Source organism: Chiloscyllium plagiosum, chromosome 1 (genome assembly GCF_004010195.1).
Source record: "Chiloscyllium plagiosum isolate BGI_BamShark_2017 chromosome 1, ASM401019v2, whole genome shotgun sequence".
Taxonomy (NCBI): Eukaryota; Metazoa; Chordata; class Chondrichthyes; order Orectolobiformes; family Hemiscylliidae; genus Chiloscyllium; species Chiloscyllium plagiosum.
This window is the reverse complement of record NC_057710.1, coordinates 21,343,988-21,368,518: the sequence shown is the minus strand read 5'-3', so window position 1 is coordinate 21,368,518 and position 24,531 is coordinate 21,343,988. Positions and strand designations below refer to the sequence as shown.

Sequence of the window (24,531 nt, the reverse complement as noted above, 5' to 3'; positions counted from 1 at the left end):
CCATATCCTTTTCCACAGTAAATACTGATGCAAAATACTCGTTTAGTATCTGCCCCATTTTCTGTGGCTCCACACAAAGATTGCCTTGCTGAGGGGCCCTATTCTCTCCCTAGTTACCCTTTTGTCCTTAATGTATTTGTAAATACCCTTTGGATTCTCCTTAATTCTATTTGCCAAAGCTATCTCAAGTCCCCTTTTTGCCCTCCTGATGTTTCACTTAAGCATACTCCTACTTCCTTTATACTCTTCTAAGGATTCACTCGATCTATCCTGTCTATACCTTATATATGCTTCCTTCTTTTTTTAAACAAACCCTCCAATTTCTTTAGTCATCCAGCATTCCCTATAACTACCAGCCTTTCCTTTCACCCCAACAGGAATATACTTTGTCTGGATTCTCGTTATCTCATTTCTGAAGGTATGCTTTCTCTGGATTCTCATTTCTGAAGGCTTCCCATTTTCTAGCCGTCCCTTTACCTGCGAACATCTGCTCCCAATCAGCTTTCGAAAGTTCTTGCGTAAAACCGTCAAAATTGGCCTTTCTCCCATTTAGAACTTCAACTTTTAAATCTGGTCTATCCTTTTCCATCGCTATTTTAAATCTAATAGAATTATCGTCGCTGGCCCCAAGAGCTTCCCCACTGACATCTCAGTCACCTGCCCTGTCTTATTTCCCAAGAGTAGGTCAAGTTTTGCACCTTCTCTAGTAGGTACATCCACATACTGAATCAGAAAATTTTATTTTATACACTTAACAAATTCCTCTCCATCTAAACCCTTAACACTATGGCAGTCCCAGTCTATGACTGGAAAGTTAAAATCCCCTACCATAACCACCCTATTCCGCTCCCCCTCCTCTCTTGCCTCCCTTTCTGTCCTTCCTGTAGGATTTGTATCTTGGAACATTAAGCTGCCAGTCCTGTCCATCCCTGAGCCATGTTTCTGTAATTGCTATGATATCCCAATCCCATGTTCCTAACCATGCCCTGAGTACCCCTGCCTTCCCTGTTAGGCCCCTTGCATTACCTTGTTCTCTGTTTTGTCCCTGCCTGCCCTGACTGTCTGACTCGCTTCTTTTCTCAATTGTACCAGTCTCAGATTGATCTCTTTCCTCACCATCTCCCTGAGTCCCCCCGCCCACCTTAATAGCTAACTCCTCCCGAGCATCTCTAGCAAATCTCCCTGCTAGTATATTAGTCCCCTTCCAATTTAGGTGCAATCCGTCCTTCTTGTCACTTCTATCCCAGAAGAGATTCCAATGATCCAAAAATATGAACCCTTCTCCCCTGCACCAGCTCCTCAGCCACTCATTCATCTGCTCTATCCTCCTATGCCTACCCTCACTACCTTGCAGCACTGGGAGAACTCCAGATATTACTACTTTTGAGGACTTCCTTTTTAAATTCCTGCCTAACTTTCTCATCTTTTCCCTTGCTGTGCCATTTGTTCCAATGTGTAATTGTTCCAATTTGTTCCAATGACTTCCTGCTGGTCCCTCTCACCATTGAGAACATTCTGCACCCTCTCTGAGACATCCTTGATCCTGGCACCAGGGAGGCAACACACTATTTGTGATTTTTCGCTGCTGGCCACAGAAATGTCTGTTTGTGCCTCGGACGAGAGAGTCTCCTAACACAATTGATCTCTTGGAACCTGACGTACTCCTCATTGCACTAGAGCCCGTCTCAATACCAGAAACATGGCTGTTCTTGCGACATTCCCCTGAGAATCCATCACCCTCTGCCCCTCCACATTTTCTTGTTTGAAATGAGGATAGCCACAGAAGGCTCCTGCACTAACCGCCTACCTCTGTTAGCTTTCTTGTATTGCAACCTTTCCCCCTTCCTATAATTGCCTTCCATCATATCCTCTTGCTCTTGTAAATTCCTCATTGCCTCTAACTGTCTCTCCAACCGATCCATTCGATCTGATAGGATTTACAACCAATGGTATTTATTGCAGATATAATCCTCAGTAACACATAAACTCTCCCTAAACTCCCATACCCAACAAGAAGAGCATATCACTCTACTAAAAGCCATTTTCGCTTCTTTCAATCTACAGACCCAGAAAATAGCACTGTCTTATTCCCCTATAAAACACTGCTCCAGGCTAACTTAATACTTATGGTTGATATTTTTAAGTTTAATCAAGAGACATATCTCAATAAAACATATAATCAACAAAGAATCCACTCTACTCACTACTGCAGACTTACTGTAGGGCCACACTTAAAAATATTCACTTATCTGTTTCTGTGCTGTGACCTCTCCCAAACAGGTTCCTCCAAGATTAGTTGTGAATTTCACTGTTTGTTAATTTTCCCAGATGTACTCCGATATCCAGCGATACATGAATTCAAACAGCAAAGGCAGTAACTGCGCAGGTTCACTGTGGTGTCAGTTCGCAGTGTGGGTTTCTTTCTCTTTCTTTCTCTCTCTCTCTCTCTCTTTTTCTCTCTCTCTTGCGCTGACCTGACCATGTGCTGCCTTTGTCTGTTCCTCTGTCTTTTAAAAGTGCTGATGTTTTGTCTTTTTTTTCTCCAAAGTTCTAAGACAATCCAAGACAATGCAACAGCATATATTGTTGAAAAAAAACCCCACAGTTTTACTTGAATCAGGAGAGCAATTCTCTTTGTATGATGAATCCTCACAGAATGATAAATATGTGGGATGTTCCTGTTGGGTCTCTCACAGAATGATCATTTGGCAGTCACAGTGTTTTGCGTTAGTGCTGTGTCCTCTTCCATATACACAGACTAGAAGACCACAAGGATTGGTAGTAGGCACTCAACCAATCAGGTCTGCTCTTCTGTTCAGTGAGATCATGGCTGAATAGCAATAGTTCAGGACTCACCACCACTTTCCCCGGGCAGGTAGGGATAGACAACAAATATTGACATCGTCAATGGTGCTCACATCTTACAAATGAATAGAAAAATGTTACGTTCCAACTTAACATCCTTTTCAAATTACTCACTAAGGGAGACTGATTTTTCTTCTGTTCTCCAACAAGAATGCTTGTTTATTTTATACAAAAACAGAAATTACGCCATCAGCTTAGCAGGTCTAGCAGCAGCTGTGGAGAGAAAGCAGTTCTGTTCTGAAGAAGGGTCCCTGGACCCAAAATGTTAATTCTGCTTTCTCTCCACTGATCCTGCCGGACCTCATGAGTTTCTCCAGCGATGCTGATTTTTGTTTTAGCTTTCCAGCATCTGCAGTTCTTTTATTTTTATTTTAATTTGTATTTTGTATGTGGCCACAGTACAAACTTTACAAGCATTGCAGTACCCAAGTAGGCCATCTGGCCCATCATGTCTGCAAAAGCTCTCTAAAAGAGCCCTTTACCTGGTGCTAACGTTCTGCCTTTTCCCCAGAATTCTGCACAATGTTCTCTTCTAGGTAGTGGTCTGATGCCCTATTGAAAGCCTCGATTGACCCTGCCTCCATCTTACTCTCAGGCAATGCATTCCTGATACCAAATGCTCACTGCTTATAAAAGATTTTCCTCTGCTTCTGTTGCCACATGTTTCATTTTTTTAAAAAATAAAATGATATCTGTATATATACAATATTCTTTGCTCAGGCTGTGCTACATTTGACCTTGGGGCAACTTGGATTCACGGTGCTCATGGGAACCCGATTTATCAGCTAGCAGAAGACCATGGTCTCCTTGAAGAAACTACAGATCGGGAGCGAAGCATTGGCCGCATCAGTCTCTACTCTCGGAATGGAGTGGCACACTACTGCACCAGCAGTGGACAGAGAATACCTAAGGATGTCGTTGAGGAATTCAGCGATGTATACAACGAGGTGGGACTATATCTCAGTCTTTCATAAATATCCTGTGCACAACTCTATGCATTTCTTCTGGATTTCAAGCTATGGGGTTTATCATTTGAAGGCTGAACATTTCCAATCAATTTTGTTGCTATGCTTTAGAAGGGGTGATTCTGCATTCCAGAACTCTCTCAGTAGAGGGGTTAAAGTTGCCAAAGCCCTACTGGAGCATCAGGAGGAGTGCACTCTGGTAGGATGGGAATGCTCGGTGTCTTTTACCACATGCCGGGGACTTCCTGAGAGGCCCGTCCTTCCAATTGCCTCTTCCGATTTGCATTTTGAAAAGCAGAATCGCCTTGCAACTTGATTGGAGCCGTCAAACAATAGAAAAATGTTGAAATGTGGATCACATCATACTTGAGATTGTCTTGGCCCACTAATGTCCTTAAGGACATGTAACAACAGTCTGTCACTGTGCAATTGGCCTATGGCATCTCGGAATGAATACAGTTATTACTTTACAATGTTGACCAATCTGTTGAGAACAAGACAATGGTGAGTAAGAAGATCCATACATATTGCTTAGGCTGTAGTCAGCTGATTCTGTGGGATCGACCAGTTCAGCCCCGCCCTGCCTTCTCAATGGCACTTTCTGGCAAACTCAGGAAAAGTAACACCTGTCTCTTAACTTTCTCCAATCTCCCCATCTACACTACTTCCAAGTGTAATAACGATAGAAATGTGTATGTTCTCAGTTGATGATCATTCTGGACAAGTCAGATCCCAGTGTGAACTGGCTTAATAGAGTATATTTTATGTTGGCCAGTTACTGAACACCTTTGCAAGAGCCTGGCAGTATATTTTTTAACAAAAGAACATCAGAGTTTATCACTTAAAAGAAGTACATGAACTATGTTCCACTTTGCAAGAATGAATTGAATTGATCTTATTATAAATATCAGAAATATCAAAATAAAGATTCAACCCTTTTATCCTCAACAACAATCTTATAGATACTCACATCTCAATGATGGGTCATCCTGCCTGCAATTCCTCGTTGAGTTGGAAAGACAGTAATTGGTTGCTGGAGCTTTCTTCACACTGACTTTGAGGAAAAAAAACACATTTTGTCAAAGTTTTTAAGCTTACACTCATCAGCACAATAGGATAAAAAGCTTCAATAAAATGTGTCTTTTCCAGCAATGCTGAAGTTCTGCATAATTAAATGACAACTTGTAACTTCTAAACCCTTTCAGAGTAAGCAAATTAACTTTTCATGTAGTCAGCTTGTAGCAGTTTTCTGTCTCTTGTTTTCTCTTCAGCGGCTCGGGACTTTTTCCCCAGCTCTGAAGTTTTGAAGACTACTGAAGTTGCATTGCTGCTAAAGACCCTGTCTCTTTCTGAATGACCTACTTCTCTCTAAAAGACACCTGAGTGCTACCTTTCTAACTGAACTTGTTCCTATTCTTAGTTTCCTACATTACTGGATGCCCAGTTGTTATAGAAGTCTTCTGCTTTTCTGTCTCTTCTACTCCTATTACTAACGCAGTCCTCAAGGGCTTTAAAGACCTAATCTAAATGCAAATAACAAAGGTTCAAAACACTCTGCACTACTTGCAGAACTCAAAAATGAAATGAAAACTATTTCCTTCATTCCTTAACACACACAATGTAGAAATGCCAATTAAATAATACCATGAACTTGTATTGTACATGTCCATCTTTCAAGTTGGTGTCTTGTATTTGATATCTGTTCATGATATAGTCAACTCCATTTTGGACGATTGCTTTATGGAGCATTTCTGTTCAGATTTGAGGCAGCTTCCCAAGCTTCCTAGAGCCTATTATTTTAATTATATAGCTTGCTCCTTCTTTGACCTTTCTGTCCATGGCCTGCTACATTGTTCCAATGAATCTTCAATGCAAACTCAAGAGATACCATCGCATCCTCCATCATATGCCATTTGTGTTTTTTGTTCTATATGAGTTGGCTTTTTTTTAAACTTTATCTCTTTCTGTTGTATTTAAAAGACTGCTTTATTATTGACCACACTTCATCTGTACATCACCTTTGTTTCTTTACTATACCCATTACCAATCTCTTTGGCTGGGCCATTATAAAATATTTTGTTAGGGAATCGCCCAATCACAGATTTTCCCACCCCTTCTTCCTACCCCTTCCCCTCTTTGACTAGCTCCAAAACTCTTCCATTGCACTCTTCCTTGTGGTCTGGTGAAAAATCATTGGCCTGAGATGTTTAACCCTGTTTCTCTCCAAAGATGCTGCCCAACCCAATGTTGGCCCTTTCTGATTTTTATTACACTTACGCAAGATGCTATTTTCCTTCACCAGGTTGATATAGGTTTTTGACCTTGACTAATATCGTTTGGTAGGTCTACAACCTGACTCAGGAGTTCTTCCAACGGGGAAGGCCAGTTGGTGAAGAAAGCCAAAACAGCGTTGGTGTTTTCACGAGGAGTGGGGTGCGTAAGCGCCTCAAAGCTGATACCGAGGACACAGGTATCACCAAGGAGCTGAAGCTGGCGATGCTTCAGCAATTCTTGAAGGTAGGGGTTGTTTTTGGAAGTAAATAGTAGAGCACAAAGCATGCAATGAGGCCATTTGGTCCATCACGCCTGAGCTGGAACATTTGAAGGAAACCATGATGTGGAGGTGCTGGTGTTGGACTGGGGTGGACAAAGTCAGAAGTCACACAACATCAGGTTGTAGTCCAACAGGTTTATTTTAAATCACACATTTTTGGAGCACCACTCACTCATCAGGTGGAGCACTTCACCTGACAAAGGAGCAGCACTCAAAGCTTGTAATTTCAAATAAACCTGTTGGATGATAACCTGGTGTTGTGTGACTTCTGACATTCGAAGGAGTCATATTCCATTTTCTTTCCCCCATAGCCCTGGCAAATTTCCCTTCTGAGTAGAGACACAGAGAGGTCCAATCACCTTTCAAAGGTCACACTTGCAACTGCTTCCATCACCTTTTGTGGCAATGCAGACTTACCCACACAATTCTCTTGCTCTGTCCCCTGGCTTTTTTATTCCAGTTACTTTAAAGTTCTGTTCTCAAGTTGTTGACCCTTCTGTTAGTGAAAACAGTCTTCTTGTTCCCCCAGTTAACTTTATCAAGCTCCCCATGGTGTGTGGGCACTTCTATCAAGTCTCCCTTTAACTTTCTCTGCTCTCGAGTAGCAATATTGACTTCCCAAACTGAATCTAATAAACTTCAGGGATGAGGGATGATCGTGGCATGGAAATGAGCTCATCCACTTCATATCGAGGGTGGCTGATCTTTGAAATGAACAAATAGGATGGCGTAAATGCTCTTGTGGGAAAATTGCCTTGGCTGCATTTGAAGTCTAACTGCGAAAATAAATTAACTTTTGCCTGCATGTGGCATTGAATTTTTTTAAAGATCAAGGCAGGTTGAAGACAAAATATACTTTGAAAGCAATTAGACCATTTTAGTAAACATTGAGAACCAAAATACATTTCAAGATATTCTTATTATCTTTACAAGCTGAAGATTTGTGTAACCAATTGCACATATACAATCTCCCTTACCTGTCCTCCAGGGAACATGTTACACAGCATACCGTATCACGTTATATTTCGATGGAGTGCCTTAAGATAAATTAATCCCAGGACTTTGTGAAATTCTCCAGCTGTCTCCTGTCCATGCTAGCAGCTGTTCACTGAAGCTTTTACATCAAGAGGGAGGAGGTGAATGGCAGATCTCTTCCTGTTCCCTTCATAAACAGGCCATTTGGCCTCACCAGGATATGCCGTTAGAAACAGGAAGACCTACACCTACAGAAACAGGCCCCTCAAGCCTTCTCCACCATTCAATAGCATCGTGGCTAATGTGAAATTCCTCATACCCACCTTGGTGACTTTTCCCTGTCACCCTTGATTGCCTATAGGCCTTATCTTGTGTACTTGTCTCTTACCAAAGCTCTTTATTTGACTCCCCTTTAAACATTACTGTAATCTAATTTTCAAGTTAACATGGTCTCTGCTTCAATTGCTAACTATGATAATGCATATCATGGTCACACAGTGCTCAGTGTTACAGAAATAAATCTCCTGCACTCAGTTCTAAACCTCTTGCATATAATATCTCTATATCCTTCCTCTGCCACTTCAACCAGGGATCACTATCTGCTTGCATTTACTCTGACATCCCTTTGCCATCAACCTGCCAATGTGGGGCATCTCAAGAAGATCAAAAACCAAAATGAGACTCTGAGCCAGGTGGTCAGAATGTTCAATATTCTCAGGAGTACTTTAAAGGAAAAAAGAGAGGTGAAGGAGTTTTCATGATGGAATTCCAGCATTTAGTATCTTGCAAGCTGAAGACACAACCCCCAAATCTTGAGCAATTAAAATCAGGGATACTAATGAGTAAGGAATGAGGGGAACACCGATAACTTGGAGGAATGTGGGGTTGGAGGAGAATAAAGATCCAGATAATGGCCAGATGGTTTTATAAACAAGGATTTGCTTGATTGGGAGCCAGGGTAAGTCAGCAAGCACTAGGGTAATAATTAGAAAATGTATCTAATAAGAGGACGGAATGGCGTACTGGTATTATCACTGGATTATTATTCTGTGGACACAGGTAATCTTCTGGAGGACCCAGGATTGAATCCTGTCATGGTAGATAGTGATATCTGTCCTCAGTTTTGAATTGAGAGTGTAACGGTGAGCATGAAGGGCAGGTGACGGTGTTGTGGTATTATCGTTGGACTGTTAATCCAGAGACCCAGGCAATATTCTGTGGACTAGCGTTCAAATTCTTTAAAAATCTGGATTACAACTCTAAAGATGACCATAAAACCATTGCCATTGTTGGAAAAGCCCATCTGGTTCACTAATGCCAATTAGGGAAAGAAATCTGACATCGTTACCTGGTCTGGCTGAATCCAGACCCACAGCGATATGGTTGACTCTTAACTGCCCCCTGAGCAATTAGGGATGGGAAATAAATGCTGGCTTTGACAGTGATGGCCACATTCCAAGAATGAATGAAAATTAAAAACAGCTTGAAATAATGACCATGTGGAGAAAACTGTCTGCCAAAGGCTAAAATAATTCACTGTTCGAAAGCTGACCTGGGAAGTGGGATTGATGTGTTATGGGGAGAGGTTTGGACAGAGATGATGAAAAAGTCAGTTGGGTTCCATTATCATGTTGGGGAAGGTGAGAAACGTGGGGATGCAGAAGGGAGGGGGGGAGGTGAGTCGAGGTAGGTGATGAAAGATGGAGGAAGGTAGTCAAGCTGAATACTTGGGGGTTGTATTTGGGGATTAAAGTATTTTGATGCAGAACAGATCTGGACATTGAATGGGGAGAAATCTAGAGTCATGGAGACATACAGCACAGAGAAGACCCTTCAGTTCAATTTGTCTGCATCCACCAGATATCCTAAATTAATCTACTCCCATTTGCTGACGTTTGGCCCATATCCCTCCAAACCCTTCCTATTCATATACCCATCCAGATGCCTTTTAAATGCTGTAATTGTACCAGCCTCCACCACTTTCTCTGGGAGCGCATTCCATACACTCACTACCCTCTGTGTAAAAATGTTGCCCCTTTGGTCCCTTTTAAATCTTTCCCCTCTCACCTTAAATCTATGTCCTCTAGTTTTGAAGTCCCCTACCTTGGAGAAAAAGCCATGTCTATTTATCCTATCCATGCCCCTCATGATTTTATAAACCTCTATAAGGTCACCACTCACCCTCTGACACTCCAGAGGAAATAGCCCAGCTTATTCAGCCTCTCCCTCTAGTTCAAACCCTTCAGTCCTGGCAATATCCTTGTTAATCATTTGGCCTAACCAATGTCCTGTACAGCTGCAACTTGATGCTCCATGCACTGACCAATGAAGGCAACTGTGCCTTCTTCAGCACCCTGTCTCCCTTGCCCATGGCGTAGATTTTACATGGTTTACAAGTCAGGAGTGAGCAGGATGATGATCTCCCACTCTAATGTGGGCTTGAAATCGCAGTAAAATGACTGTGCTTGGGTTTGAGGGAGTATGGGCTGGACTTTTCCCTTTCCCTTGATTTCACTTGTGTCTCGTTTCCATTGGCAGGTTGAAAGCTGTGAGAGCAGTTGCCACAGCATGGATGAAGTATCCCTTAGTGAGTTTGGTGAGTGGACAGAAATCCCTGGAGCCCACCACGTCATTCCGAGTGGCTTCATTAACATAGTGGAGATCCTGGCGCGGGAGATCCCCAAATCAGTGATCCAGCTGAACAAGCCAGTCAAGTACATTCACTGGAACCACTCGGTCAGCAAGGAAATCCAGTTGATCAGCACCTCGTTCCCGAGCCACAACCTGGACAGCCAGGAGGAGGAGGGCTATCAGGTCTACGTGGAGTGTGAAGATTGTGAGCTGATCCCAGCCGATCATGTCATCGTGACCATGTCCCTGGGAGTGTTGAAGAAGTACCACGAAACCATGTTCCACCCCCGCCTCCCTGAAGAGAAGGTCTCGGCCATCCAGATGCTGGGCATTAGCACCACGGACAAGATCTTCCTGGAGTTCGAGGAGCCGTTCTGGAGTCCCGAGTGCAATAGCATCCAGTTTGTTTGGGAGGATGATGCGGAAAACGAGAGCCTCGCTTATCCAGAGGAGCTGTGGTACAAGAAGATCTGCAGTTTTGATGTGCTGTACCCGCCCGAGCGGTACGGGCACGTGCTGAGCGGCTGGATCTGTGGAGAAGAAGCCCTCATCATGGAGAGATACGACGATGAAATGGTGGCGGAAACCTGCACGGAATTACTACGGAAATTTACAGGTTATTACTGTTCTTTCTCAACCCATTCACAGAGCGTCCACAATCCCGGGACGTTGCTTAGGATCCTTCGTGTAGAACCTCCACTCTGTCCGAGCTGCTTTACTTCATTCTATTATTGATGGAGGAATTTTTTTTTTTCCCCCCAAATCCGTGTGCAGCATGGCCGATTCTGAGGTGAAATTAGGCAAAGTCGCCACTCTGTTGTAAATTAACTCTGAGTTCAGACAGAACAGGCTCACGGGACCGGGTGACCTACTCCTGTTCCTAGTTTCCTGAGTATGTGGGCCACCTTTGGAAGATTTAGTTTGCATTGATGAACATTGAGCTTGACAAATGGCTTCCTCATCGGACCAGGCCCTCTAGGAGAGCACGGAGCTGAGCGTTGTCCCTGTGGACGGAAACTTCAGCATCGGAAATTTGTTTGATCTCTCACCACATACTTTCTTGGCCGAAAGGGAGTTCTGAATGGGTTCTTCAATAATGACGTGCTTGCCTTTCATTAAAAAAAACACCATTCATATCATTAAAGGTGCTTTGCGGAGCCAATAGGATGCGGAAGAACAGGCAGCAAGTTAACGGAGAAGATCCAAAGCGCAGTTGGCGTAATAGGTTTTGAGCCTCTTCCACGTGTTTGTTATTGGGGTAACCCTTTTTACTGCATTCGTGGGCAAAGTAAGCATCTTGGTCTCTTTGCAGTGTAAATGTAGCTTTTCATCTTCAGTTTCTTCAGAGAGGTTGGTGGGACTTTGAGCTGATCCGGCCTCCTTTTGCTTTTCAAAAAAAGAGTTGTGCTCACATTTGTCTGACCTGCCGACCTGCGACAAACATCCTGTAATTGTGCCTTGAATGTCGCTCGAGGTTGATCCCAAGGCACCTCCACAAGTTGGGGCTGTAATAAAACGGATCTGTTACTAAAACAGAGAAGACAGGGGCCCCCTTGGAATGGAAAACTCTAGTAATGCACATTGGGCTTTCAATGGGAAAGGGCAGGTTAACATTTTTTGTACGTCACTCGACATCCTTCATGTCTCCAGCATTTGGCTGTTTGAGCATTGTAATATTCCATACTATCCCTCCTGAAACAAAGCATTGGTAAAACCTATTCTGAAGGAAGTTATTGTAATGGTTAGAATATGGTATAATTAAGCAGGAAACTTTGTTTTGTGTTTGAGTGCCCTTCAGTAAAATTCCTTGGGACTAAATAAAATCTGGCAGGGATTATCCTTATCACGTGATACTGTGTAGTTAGTTCTTTATTGGATTAAAAGTTTAGAGTTGTGATGTGAGAACTGTGGCTTGATATATTTCGGTATAGTATTGTGGGTTCTGTGGAGGTGTTGTACACTTTGAGTACTCTGTTCTCGATCCACTTTCATCCTACTTTTTTTTGGCTGTGCTGCAAGACTATTTCCACTGATATGTTTTTGAATTTGCTTTTTGTTTCTCGGTGTCGGCTGTTGTGTTCTGTTGTAATTACTCTTTAGAAATATGGACAGTGATTCCCCACTTCCCCTGCTCAAGCCATTCAAAGTCACGCTGCGACTGTTGCTAAGCGCGTTGCTGCTCTGGGGTCTTGTTGAAGGTAACTGTTGAGAAGTTTGCACACATGCGTCTGGCAGTAATTCTACTCTCGCTGCTGGACCATGTCTGGCGTCCCTTTGACACCTCAAACAACTCGGGGGGGAAAAGCAAGTTTCCAACTTATGTCCAACCATCACAGGGCCAAGATCAACCATGATCAACTAGGATAGGACCAGGCCATGACTTGTCACCATGGGGCAGTGAACTGGATAACTGTCAGGACATTCTATAAGTGTAATTTAAATAGAGTATCCTCCACTTACAGTATTCTCGGACATCAAGCTTTGAGACCCCACTCTCCTCTCGAAGCTCATTTCCATGTATTGGATTTGTGTGGGACGCAACACAAACACAACATGTGCCCCTCCTCCCCATCTGCCATAGTCCAACAGGACCATAAGGCTGCTGTGTCATTAGAGAGAAATAGAGATAGAGAGAGAGATGTCGAGTGGTAGTTTACCTGAGGGTCATCACTCCTCAGGCGAGGGGAAAGGTTGAGAAGGTGGCACCTTCATGGTAACCTCAGCCGGTGCAGGAATTGAAACCACACTGAGGTTACCTTGCATCGCAAACCAGCCAACCAACCCCCTCAACACGTAGCTTCAGACACATGTGGTCAAATGCACTCACAAAAAGGCATATCAGAGAAGGACCAATTTGCATCTGTATAATCTTTCCCAATCTCAGTATATCCCAAAAGACTTCACAGCCAATTAAGTACTTTAGAAATGTGTTGACTGCAGGTATATGCAAAATGCCCTAGCCACTTTGTGCATACCAATCTCTCCACCACCAGCAATCAGTTAATGGCTAGATAATCCGGTAACTGAGGGACACCAGGGGAAAATGTTGCTGCTGCTTTCTGAAGTTGTGGTACAAAATCTTTTTGATCTTTTCTGCATTTGGCAAACACGACCTGGGTTAATCTCCCATCTGAAACTGAGTGTGCCATCTTGGATTATGTGCCAAGTGGCCAAGTTGAACTCAATTCCTTGACCTTCTGAGGCCAATGTCCTAATCCAAAGCTGACACCTTAAAAGGGCGGTGGGAAGGCAATAAATGGCTTTCGTGGGGCACATGGCTGTTTGCCTTTGGAGGGCAGCGGTTTGGAGTTGCACTTCTGGATGCCTCTTGCATCAACTGTTGGTCTCTCTGAGCGACTACTGCCTGTTTGCTTGACCTTTCTCCCAAGGTAGAGCTGCTTTGCGTTTCACTGTTTGCTGCACATTGACTTTGCCATCCTGTGCTCCCCTTGAATCATCACCTCTGCTGTCTGAAGCCATTGCTCAGCCTTGCATATTGTGGTTGCTCGACCGCCTAGAGGAAGCAGGGTACCATGCTTTGAGGATCCTGGCATTGAGCTGACGACGTGGGTAGTAAAAGAGGTGGTGTTTGCCTGCCAACGTGAGATGGATGTGCTAATGAATCAGCTGGTGATGGACCAACACTGTGATGCTCGCCTGGTTGCAGTGTTGGAGCAAGGTAGGCATCTGACTTGAAATGCTCCTCTGCTCTTTGACAATGTCTAGAGGCTAGACCTCTGAAGTATCATCTATGTCTCACAATTCTGCGTCCTTACCAGGGCAAGGCTTCATTTCTTCAGGGGCTCATCTTTCACTACCTGTCTTGCACACCAGCACAAGTAAGCAAGCCCACCCACTTGTCCATTGCTGCCTGCTAGCATGCAGGTATTCATAGCTACCTTGTAACAGATGCCCTTTGCTCACTGCTTCACAGCTTACAGGGGAAGACAGCCAGAATAGAATGGAGCTGATGGCTGTTGTTACAGGAGGCCAATCCCCAGATCTTCTTTGGCCACTGGAGCTGACCGAACATGGTGTGTGTTTTGCAAGGCCAGTCCAGAATTGCCATTACTTTGATTCCTCATAATGATATTTTGTTTCCATCTTTGCAGTGCCTCTTGGCTATCTGGAACTGGCCCAGCCCCGCACAGGTCAACACTCAGGACCTCAGCACTGGATTTTGCCTGTTCATTTATCAACCAAGTCACCCACCAGATTCGGGGGAGATGTAGTCAGCTCAGGGGGGTGAGGTATAGTACAAAGGCTTAACAGCAGCAGGGGCACTTGCAGCACCTCACTAGCATGGCCATTAGAGGCCAGTGCAGCCTCTCACCAGTGAGGTAGCTATGACAATGAAGAGCATTGACACTGTTGGACTGTAGTCTAATCACCTAAATGAGCTGGCTGAAATGACTGATGATATCGGAGCATGGTTTTAAGCAGTATCGCTGCTGGTGAAGGGCTTGTTCAACAGCAGAACAAGAACATAATGACATAATCTTATTCCCTACATTCTTGACAGGTTGGTTACCTTAACTTGACACTTGCGTGACCACCCCCCTAGTACCTCCGGAACCATCACTGGGTAAGGTTTCAATGGTTTACTGTTAGTAGTGTAGCTCATACATGAACACACTTGCAGTTTCACTTTTAATCGTGGCCAGTGGGAATTTCCCTCTTTCCCAAGTTATACCCTGAATGTCAATATCAGCAATTGTAATGTACAGCTCTGCTTTGGACTGGGTAGCCACCTGGTTCTTTTCATAATTATATTGACTAAGAGCCAAGATTCCTCCTGGAGTGGTCTTTCGCTTGGAGTCAATTGGTAAAATATGGCAAGAATGAATTGGACACTAATTTTTGCCAAGGTGGTAAAGTTCACTCAAATTTATTGGTGTATAAGCCTCAATATGTAAGGCAGACTAAAGCGTAACTCACTTCACCTTAGAATTCTGCAGTCTGTTTCTGCCTAGATTCTGGGTGGAATCCATACGGAGACCCTGGATCCATTATGTTAAATCTATAACATTCCGAGGAGTTGGATTCACGCGTGGTAACATTGGACATTCTCTGAACAGTGGGTCATTCCCAGTTGAAACTGCACTGACAAGGGCTTCATATTAATGAAATTTCGTGAATGACTTGTAAAGATACATTGAGTGCCTTTTCGAATGAACTTTTGTTGAATGTTTACATTTAACTGCTTATTTGACATCAAGTTCCTTTTTGTAACTAAATTCGCCATGCACTGCTAGACATATATCTGTTGTTGGTGCTTTAACAGCTCAAGAATACCACAGCTAATACAGATTCTGGCAAAGAAAAACTCAAAAGTGCTGTTCAATCATTTATTTATGACGTACACCAAACTGGCAGAAGGTTGATGACTCGAGTCAATTGACATCTTTTTGGCTCCAATGGGTTATAAACTTTATTCCTGATACCTACATAACTCTTCCATGAGCTGAGGCAGTTGGCGACATGTTACCAACATAATTTCAAAGTGGAATGTTACTTGACCCTCACCCTAGAGAATTCTGGGAAATGTGCTGAACTCTTTCGCAATTGTGTCCACAGGGAACCCACACATTCCGAAACCCCGGAGGATCCTGCGGTCTGGTTGGGGCAGTAACCCTTACATCCACGGGTCTTACTCCTACACCCGTGTCGGGTCGACTGGAGCAGATGTGGAGAAACTCGCAAAGCCCCTGCCTTATCCAAAAAGCACAAAAGTGGCTGTAAGTAGCACATGAGAATTCACAGGGTACAGTGGGGCGGTCTAATGTTGATGTGCCAGAGTTATAGTCAATAGGAGCTCCAAACTAGAGAAACAAGATATTCCATCCCAATAGAGTTTACACACTGCTGCAGATTGGAACAGATTGACTCGTAGAAATTCTAGGAAGTGGCTATTCATTTTATTGATATTAACAAATGCAAGTGTAAGTGGCTCTCAGTAATGGTGTCTTTGATTATTGTAAAAACCACTTCTGGCTCACTGAAGTCTTTTAAGAAAGGAAATCTACTTGTTTTCTGGTCTCACTGACATGTGACCCTGGGCTCACAGCAATCGGGCTGACCATTAAATGTGCTCTGAAATGGTTGCCAAGCCACTCAGTTCAAGTGTATCATATGTTACTCAGTCAGTGACAGCCAAACCCCAAGGAAGACTTAAAAAAAGGACAAGGCTCAGACCAGATAGCAACTGGGTCAAAGGTTGTCAGGGAAAAGAATGGAATAGGTAATGAGATGCTGAATAGATGGTGGGGCAACCTTGAAATTTACATTTCTGCTGTTAGTCTGCTGAACAGAAAGCTGGGAAATACAAGATTTGGCCATCTTGGAAAATAATGACTCAGACATGGTATCTTTACACTCTACATTCATTAATATTGGTGAATAAATAAATTCTTCCGATACAATCTGCAAAGTCATTTGACATGGGTGCCTGAGAGCTAAATTTATTGCTGTGTTTGACTACCAATCTTTCTCTGAAAGTATTTTTCACAGAACACTGAAGAAGGCCATTTGGACATCATGTCTTTGCCAGTTCTTTGAAATCTATCCAATTAGTCTCACTACCCCACAGCTCTGCATTTTCATTTAAATTCCAAGTTTATATCGAGTGGTCTTTTGAAAGTTAATGTGGAATTTGCTTCTGTGAACCTTCAAAACCATCCACCTCACTGAGCTGAAATAAAGACTGTCTCCTTTCCCAATGTATCTTTTCCTGGCACATCATCCCTACTTTCCTCAGCCTTCCTCCTGTAGTGGACAGTTTTGAAATCCTATGACTGCCATTGCTTGAAATTCTCTTGCTTGTCTTACCACAACTATTATTGGTCTTTTTGGCATTAATAGTCACTAATACTGCATTCAAATTTCTCAATACAACAAAAGCTATTAATTTGTTCTCATCTAATCTGTTGTCTCTGGTCCTTTTCTATACATTTATCCTCATACTTAAGAACATACCTCACAACCTAAGAACAGACTTATCCAGAGTAATAGCATTGTATAGTTAAAATCTTTCTTATTCAGCATGGGAATGGGTGATGCTGATCAATAGAGAACAAGTATGTATTTACAGAGAGTTATATTTACCTGTGGAATCCAACATCATTCTTGGAGCATGAACTTTCAAAGAATAAATTTTAAAGAAATGCAGGTAGCCAGGAGGTGACTTTTATAACTCTAATTTGCAACAGTACATTAAAGCATGAATTAAAGTATAGAATAATGCAGGCTATGGGGTACTCAAGAGGAAATAATGGGAGTCATCTTTTACCACTTTCCCTGATGATGTAAAATTTGTTGGCGATCGGATCCTAGTACAAGCCCTGGATGCTGTATTGAACATGTCAGCTTGCTGATTTGCTTACTGTCTTTTGCATGTCAGCAGAATGTGCACTTGTGAAATGTGTTGTGCTGAGTGATGAATCTGCCTTTAGTAAGTTTAATCAACACACATAAAGCTAAAGCAGCATCTGCTCGAGTTGTTGTCTTCTTTTCACCAAAATCATCATTTTCAGACTTTTGTTCAGGCTCCTGCAGCTTTTGAGTGCTCACAACATTTTTCATAACTTTTGCATCATGAACCGTATGTGTCACTTCAGCTCCCTTGGCAGTCCATTCTTCCAGCTCAACAGTGCAAAGTTTGCTGACTGGATAATCCTTCGCCCTTTCCATAATTTCATAGGAGTAAGGCTGTGTTGAGGTCAGGAGTTTGGCGACTTTGGCGGATTCCAAACTGAGTGTCAGTGAGAAGGTTATTGTTGAGTAAGTGTTGATGACACTACAGTCTGAGAGACTTAAAATGGGTGAAAATGAGATCTCTTTGACTCAACACTATTTTAAAATGCCCTCACTAAGTTTGGGTTTCTCATTCAAGACATTCATGCCACACCCCTTCCATTCCCTGCAGAACATTGGATCTGTTGGAAATGGAGGTGCACTTCTGCAGTCAGGACCTGCCTCCCATTTTTAAAGGTCTCTGGATTTGGTCCAGCTCTGTGACAATCCAGCCCTGAGTTTCTGACTCCCCTTCCCCTGCCCTGTGATCCTTCCACTGATAATTTAAAATCTCTGCTCCTTTATTATTAACCACTCCATGAATTAAAATAGATCCTATCCATCAACCCCATCTTGGCCCCTCTTATTCTTCAATTCAATCTCCCCCTTGCTTTCCTTTCTGCTGAAGGATACCGTGATAGTCAAAGCAATGCTTCCTCATGGCTAAAGCTCTTCAGTCCTGGCAGCACCTCTGTTACCTGGACAGTGCCAGCAGATTCTTCCTGTAGTGCATTAGACCAGAATTGTGTGCAGTAGTACAGCTGAGCCCTGCCTAGTGTTCTGTACGGTTTTAGCATAATGTTTGTGCTGTTTCTATTCCAAATTGCAAGTGAAAATGGAATGTACTTCATATGATTTACATATTGACTTCTCCGGACTTGTGAAATAGTGAAACATTTTTGAGTTTAACAAATGAGAAGTGATTGGAGTTTTAACCTATGATTTGTAATGGGTTTTTGCTTCTATTAGCCAATGCAGGTTTTATTTGCTGGGGAGGCCACTCACAGAAAGTACTACTCAACTACACATGGTGCTTTGCTTTCTGGGGAGCGAGAGGCTGCACGTCTCATAGAAATGTATCAAGACCTCTACCAAGGCAAGGGCACAAGGTTTGATAAGTAACAAACCACTTACCATCAAGACCTTGTATGGACTGGACGAAAAATGTGTTCAATGTACTATTTCTTAAAATGCAATATTATAATCTTGTTTAATAAGGGGTTAATAAGGTTTGAATCATTTTAAAATGGGTTTATGTATGTACACATTCTGTTAAAGCTTTGACCATGCAAATGTTTACACCCCAGTACTGTTTCAATTTTTTAAATTAATGTACTTTTAACCTCATTTTGATTTTTTTGTATCATAAGTGCCTTGTGTTGTTCACTGTATAATAAAATGATGGGTGTAACAGAGCAGCAGGGACTGTCAGCAAACATACCTGTGGAGCTGAATCTGTGAAAAAGGCTCCAGGTTGAAGCTACCTGAAGGTGTTCTGCAAACTGCTGATGTGAGTTTCGCTGGCTCTTGCTACTAGATACAACAGCCATTAAATAAAGCCCCAACTTTTATCAATGGTTCAAGGATAGTGTGCTTGCTTCTGGTTCGGAAGGTTGAGTTCAAGCTATCAAACACAGTTTTAGAAGCTAACAAACATAGTTTAGGCTGTTACTCCTGTGCAGTGCTAAGCAATTTTGAAGGTTTCACCTTTTGGATAAGATGAGTTGTAAACAGCTATGAAAAGTCCTAAGGCGCATCATTGAGAAACAGGAGACTAGAGAATTATAGACATACTCAAATTGGCAGATTGTTGCATGTATCTCTCATGGATATATACTGGGGCCATTTAATATATTTATAAATGACTTGGATGGAAGAGTAGACAGCAGTATATGCAAGTTTGTCGGTGATACCAAGTTAGGAGGCCCAGTAAATAATATACATGGGAGCAGAAAGTTGCAAAATGACAGTAATAGATTAAGTGAATGGCTAAAGCTGGGGTGGTACATTTTAATCTAGGAAGTGAAGATCTTTCAGCTGGTACTTAAGGAAGATAACTCGTTGTGCTGTTTTGTGAGAAGCTACCATCTGTGGTGGAGCACAGATTTAAAGTTATGTGTTCAAAACCACTAAAAGCTAATGGACAACGACAAAACTGAACTTGGAAAAAAATAAAAGAATATTTGGCTTTATCCCAAGGAAGTGAATGTTACATGACAGTTATATAAAACTAGACACTGTTAAAGGTACAGCATTAACTCTGAGTACCTCACTTAGCAAGTCTTAGTGGGATTGAGGTGTTACACTTCACTGTAAAAGTACAAGTTTGGAGAGAGAGTGTTGCAGCGTAGGCTTGTATTCCTTCCAGTATAAAAGTTTAAGGGCTGATCTAATGGAGTTCTTTCATATGATTAATGGACCGGATAAAAAAAAAATGATGTCCTCTGATAGTGGAGTCCAGAACCAAGGGCAAAATCTTAAAGCAGAGCTAGACTTCACAAGGCCTGTCAGGAAGGCCTTCTTCACATTAAAGTCATGAAGATCTAGAACTGTGTCCTCGAAAGAGCTGTTAAGTTTAAGCCAATTGAAAATTGATTTGAAATTGATTAAGATTTTTATTAGGTAGAACTATAACGGAATAGGAAATCAAGATAACGTTACAGATTAATCAATGATGCCACGAAAAAATAATGCAATATCTATAAAGTGTGCTGGGATGCCCTGAAGTCATGAAAGAGAATCTACAAATGCCAGTTCTTTGTCTCCACGAACCACTACTATTCTGTAACCTTTGAATATAAATACAGGGGAAGAGGGAGATTAATTGATGCATATCAACAACACAAACTGGGCTGGCAGTGTATTTCAACGTGTTAATTTCTCTCTCCATTGTATTTGGCCTGGAGCCAGCTGTCAAATCACTGTCACCATGTTTTGTGCCTTGGAGAGCTCAGTTCCACCCCTTGCATTGTGTTGGACGAGGCTGTGGGAAGCTGTGTAGTCTATCAATGAATATCAGGGCAGAGGCACAATTACATGTGTTCTCTTGCATTTTGCATTCTTCTTCCTCCAGATTGCCCCAACTCATGAAATCATTGACTATTTTTCACAGACATAAGCACATGGTAAATATGGTTATGTACATGCATCTAGCATATGGCTGGCAGTCCCTCTATCACCCATTATAACTGTTGAAATAAACATTCATGTAATGTGGAAAGAAATAGATGGTAGCACGATCAATACCTTAAAACTTGTATCTTAAGTAATTCAATAACTGTCCACAATCCAGTGTTACCATGACCTGCTGGTCTACTTTTAATTTGACAATGTCATACTTTGCCTAATTACTATGGTTTTGTTGCCATGTGTTTATGTTGCAATTATATTTTTCTTTTATATGGAGAGAATATGGTAAACAAATGTGCTTAAAGATGTCGATCAGTCATGGAATTGGTCAGGCCAATGGCAAATGGAATTGTAACTTTTAAGAAATGTCAAATATTGCACACAAGTCCAAATAGAATGGGGTCCAACAATTCAATAAATAAAACTGAATTACCACAGTTCCGTTTTATAATTTGTCTTTTATTAAAGTTCTTTTGATTGTGAAGATTACAAAGAACAGCAATGCCTGGTTTGATGCATTGACATTGCTAAAACTAGATTCTTGTTCTCAGGTGGCAGGGTTGTTTTTTTTGGGGGGGACGGCGGTGTAGGCATTGCTGAATGGGTCAGCATTTAGTACCCGAGAACTGTGTGATTAGCTCAGCAATTTCAGAGGACAGCCCAGAGTTAACCACACTACTGTGGGTCTGCAATGACTATTAGGCCAGACCAGATGAGGTTAGTGGATTTTCCTTCTGTAAAGGACACTGATGGGTTGTCACAACGATTGGCAATAGGTCATAATTAGATTAGGGGGTTCCGGGTTTATCAATTGAATTCAAATTTTACCATGTCAACCCATGTTCCCAAAGCACTAGCCTGGATCTCTGAATGACAGTGACAATACCATAATGTCAGTGTCACCCCTGGAGAAGGTGGGTGCCTGGGGAGATGCCTTCTGGAACTATTGCTGTGATTGGGGTAAGGAAGGGGGGTTCTAGCATTTTAATACAGCTACAGTGAAGGAACCAGTGACATATTTCCAACTCAGGATGATGCGTGACTTGGAAAGGCGCTTACATAAGGTGGTCTTCCTATATATCTGTTGTCCTTCTCCTTCTAGGTTAGAAAACAAGGCAAAATAGATCATTTTAATGAACCTGTTCAGACATGACACATTTCTGGAGCAGATGGGACTTCAACTTGGGTCTTCTCGTCCAAAGATAGAGACATGACGACTGGATCACAACAAAGTAATCTAAATAGACAGTATATCAGCTAGTTCATGCCAATTTGTGTGATTCATGTCTGTTACTGTTCAAAAGTGTTCAGATTTCCTGGGGTACTATCAATTCACTTCTTTATTCACTGATCCACCTGAGAGTCTGTCTGACATATTTGGGACATTCTGGTAATGGGGAAAAGACTGGGGTAGTGAAGATCCAAGGCTCAAATCTAGAAGCAAGAGCAGGGACATCACTGAAGAGAAAAGGTCACTGGACCTGAAACATTAAATCTCTGCTTTCTCTGCACTGATGCTGCCAGACATGCTGAGTTTCTCTAGCAATTTTTGTTTTGTTTCTGATTTCCAATATCTACACTTCTTTGGTTTTACTTTCTCAAAATTATACCAAGGCTGAAAGAGAGAGGGTACTTTATAAATGACAGACCAAAATGAAGTCTATCAAATAAGACTATATACAATTTTTTCTGTTGTTGCATTCTTGTTAGTAGTACTGTTCCCATACAACAGTCTTCTAAATTAGCATTCCGCATTCTGGGAAGACAACTCCCTAGTGCCATTATTAATGAACAACTCTAATCCTACACATTTCTTTCTTCATTCATTTTCAGGTTGTGGCTGTTGCTGACAAGGTGAACATTTAGTATTGTTCATCTAATGGTGTGACATGGTGACTCAGTGGTTAGCACTGCTGCCTCACAGTGCAGCACACTGCTGCCAGGGACCTGAGTTTGATTCCAGTCTCTCTATGTGGAGTTTGCACATTTTCCCAGTGCCTGCATGGGTTTCTGCTGGTTGCTATGGTTTCCTCCCACGTTACAAAAATGTGGATTAGGGAAATGCAAGGATAGGGTATGTCTGGGTGGAATATTCTTTCGAGCATTTGTGTGGACTTGATGGGCTGAATGGCCTGCTTTCACATGGTAGGGATTCTGTGTTGTTACAACTAAGTGATATGCTGACTCCTTTGAAGAATCAATGTAGTGTAGGTGGTACAGGGCAGATTGGATAAAGATGATAACCTTAATGCGAAATGATGAAATCACTCCAATAACACAGAACAAAAGGCAAGCAAACAGCTAAGACAACATGGATGGAGTTACAAATTAGAAAAGGATCTGCACACAACCCAGATGATTGATAGATTACTCGGCAACCATGAGTTTTTAAAAGATTATTCCATGGGATATAGTTCCCATTTATCAACTCTGTCATTTACTGTCGATTATTAATTGTCCTTGCAAAGGTGGTGTTGAATCACCTTGTTAGACCATTGTAGCCCATGTGGCGGTGTATCCCGTGATACTCGAAAATGGGCAAGTCCAGGATTTTGACCCAATAATGTGAAGGGAATAGTGGGACTTGGACTGAAACTTGCCCATGGAGATGATCCTATGCCTGTGGTGACAGCATTCCAAATGAACAATCATTCAGGTTTGCAAATCTGGCTGGCTCCCACAGGCATAGAGTTTTCTCTCTTTCAAACCAACACCCCTAGACCTAGGAGGATTCCTTACCAGCAAACGTTTTGATAACATGCAATTGATTCAATGTCTTTAGCACGTAGCTGGTGTGCAACAAGGAAACTACAGATCAGTTCTCGCTGCCATGCAGCAGATTCCCAAGGAGCTCCATGATGCTGTCATCCTTCCACATTCCAAACTACTGGATGGAACTGGAGCAGCCTCCAAGAATGGGAAACATAAGATACCCACCTTAAACTTAGCTGATGATACCCAAGGAAGCATAAAAGTGTATACAGTACTGATAGCCATTCATATGTATGTGTACACAGATACACTTGGTAGATTACACAGTACCTTTCCATACCGGGATCATTCTCAGCATGCAATGATCGTTACGGAGACAACTAACTTTTCCAAAGAAATGATTAGATTACTTACAGCGTGGAAACGGGCCCTTTGGCCCAACAATTCCACACCGACCTGCTGAAGCGGAACCCACCCACACCCATTTCCCTACACCTAACACTACAGACAATTTAGCATGGCCAATTTACCTAACCTGCACATTTTTGGACTGTGGGAGGAAACCAGAGCACTCGGAGAAAACCCACGCAGATACAGGGAGAATGTCCAAATTCCACACAGACAGTCGCCTGAGGTGGGAATTGAACCCAGGTCTCTGGCGCTGTGAGGCAGCAGTGCTAACCACTGTACCACCGTGCCGAACTTTCAGTTAGCAGCAGGAAACGTAATGCAACCAAATTCATGTTTATAATATTTTGTTTATTGGTTCACAGGTGTGGTGTCACTGGCTAGGCCAGTATTTGTTTCCCATCCTTAAGTGCCCTCAAGCTGAATGCAAGGCCCCTTCATAGAACCCCTGCAGTATGGAAGCAGTCCATTTGGTCCATCGAGCTCAATCCAACTAACCTGCACATCTTTTGACATGCAGACCCAAAAAGAACATGCAAATTCCACACTGACTGTCACCTGAGGGTAGAATCAAACCCAAGTCCCTGGCACTGGGAGGTAGCAGTGCGAACTACTGGGCCACAGTGCCACTCCTTCAGAGTCAGTCATATTGCTGTGCATCTGGAGTCACTTGTAGACCAGTAGGTTTAATGCACTAAAGGGCATTAATAAACCAGATGG

The 24,531-nt window shown here is 42.4% G+C and overlaps 1 protein-coding gene across 3 annotated transcripts in view; it reads left to right on the top strand.

Annotated features, from left to right (window-relative positions):
* smox (spermine oxidase) overlaps nucleotides 1-21,128 on the top strand; it is a 31,535-nt gene extending 10,407 nt beyond the window's left edge. The window contains exons 2-6 of one of the 3 annotated variants that reach the window (XR_006313047.1): nucleotides 3,586-3,812; nucleotides 6,174-6,347; nucleotides 9,898-11,278; nucleotides 14,513-14,575; nucleotides 15,568-15,653. Coding sequence is in view for 1 of the 3 variants with exons in the window: in XM_043699899.1 (XP_043555834.1) it covers nucleotides 3,586-3,812; nucleotides 6,174-6,347; nucleotides 9,898-10,606; nucleotides 15,568-15,728; nucleotides 18,532-18,684 (1,424 nt within the window). In the remaining 2 variants the exon portion in view is untranslated. Of the gene's footprint in view, nucleotides 1-3,585; nucleotides 3,813-6,173; nucleotides 6,348-9,897; nucleotides 11,279-14,512; nucleotides 14,576-15,567; nucleotides 15,729-18,531 lie in introns of those variants that run through there. The other 2 variants (XM_043699899.1, XR_006313052.1) reach the window with 2 other exon arrangements.
* The last annotated feature ends 3,403 nt before the right edge of the window (nucleotides 21,129-24,531 follow it).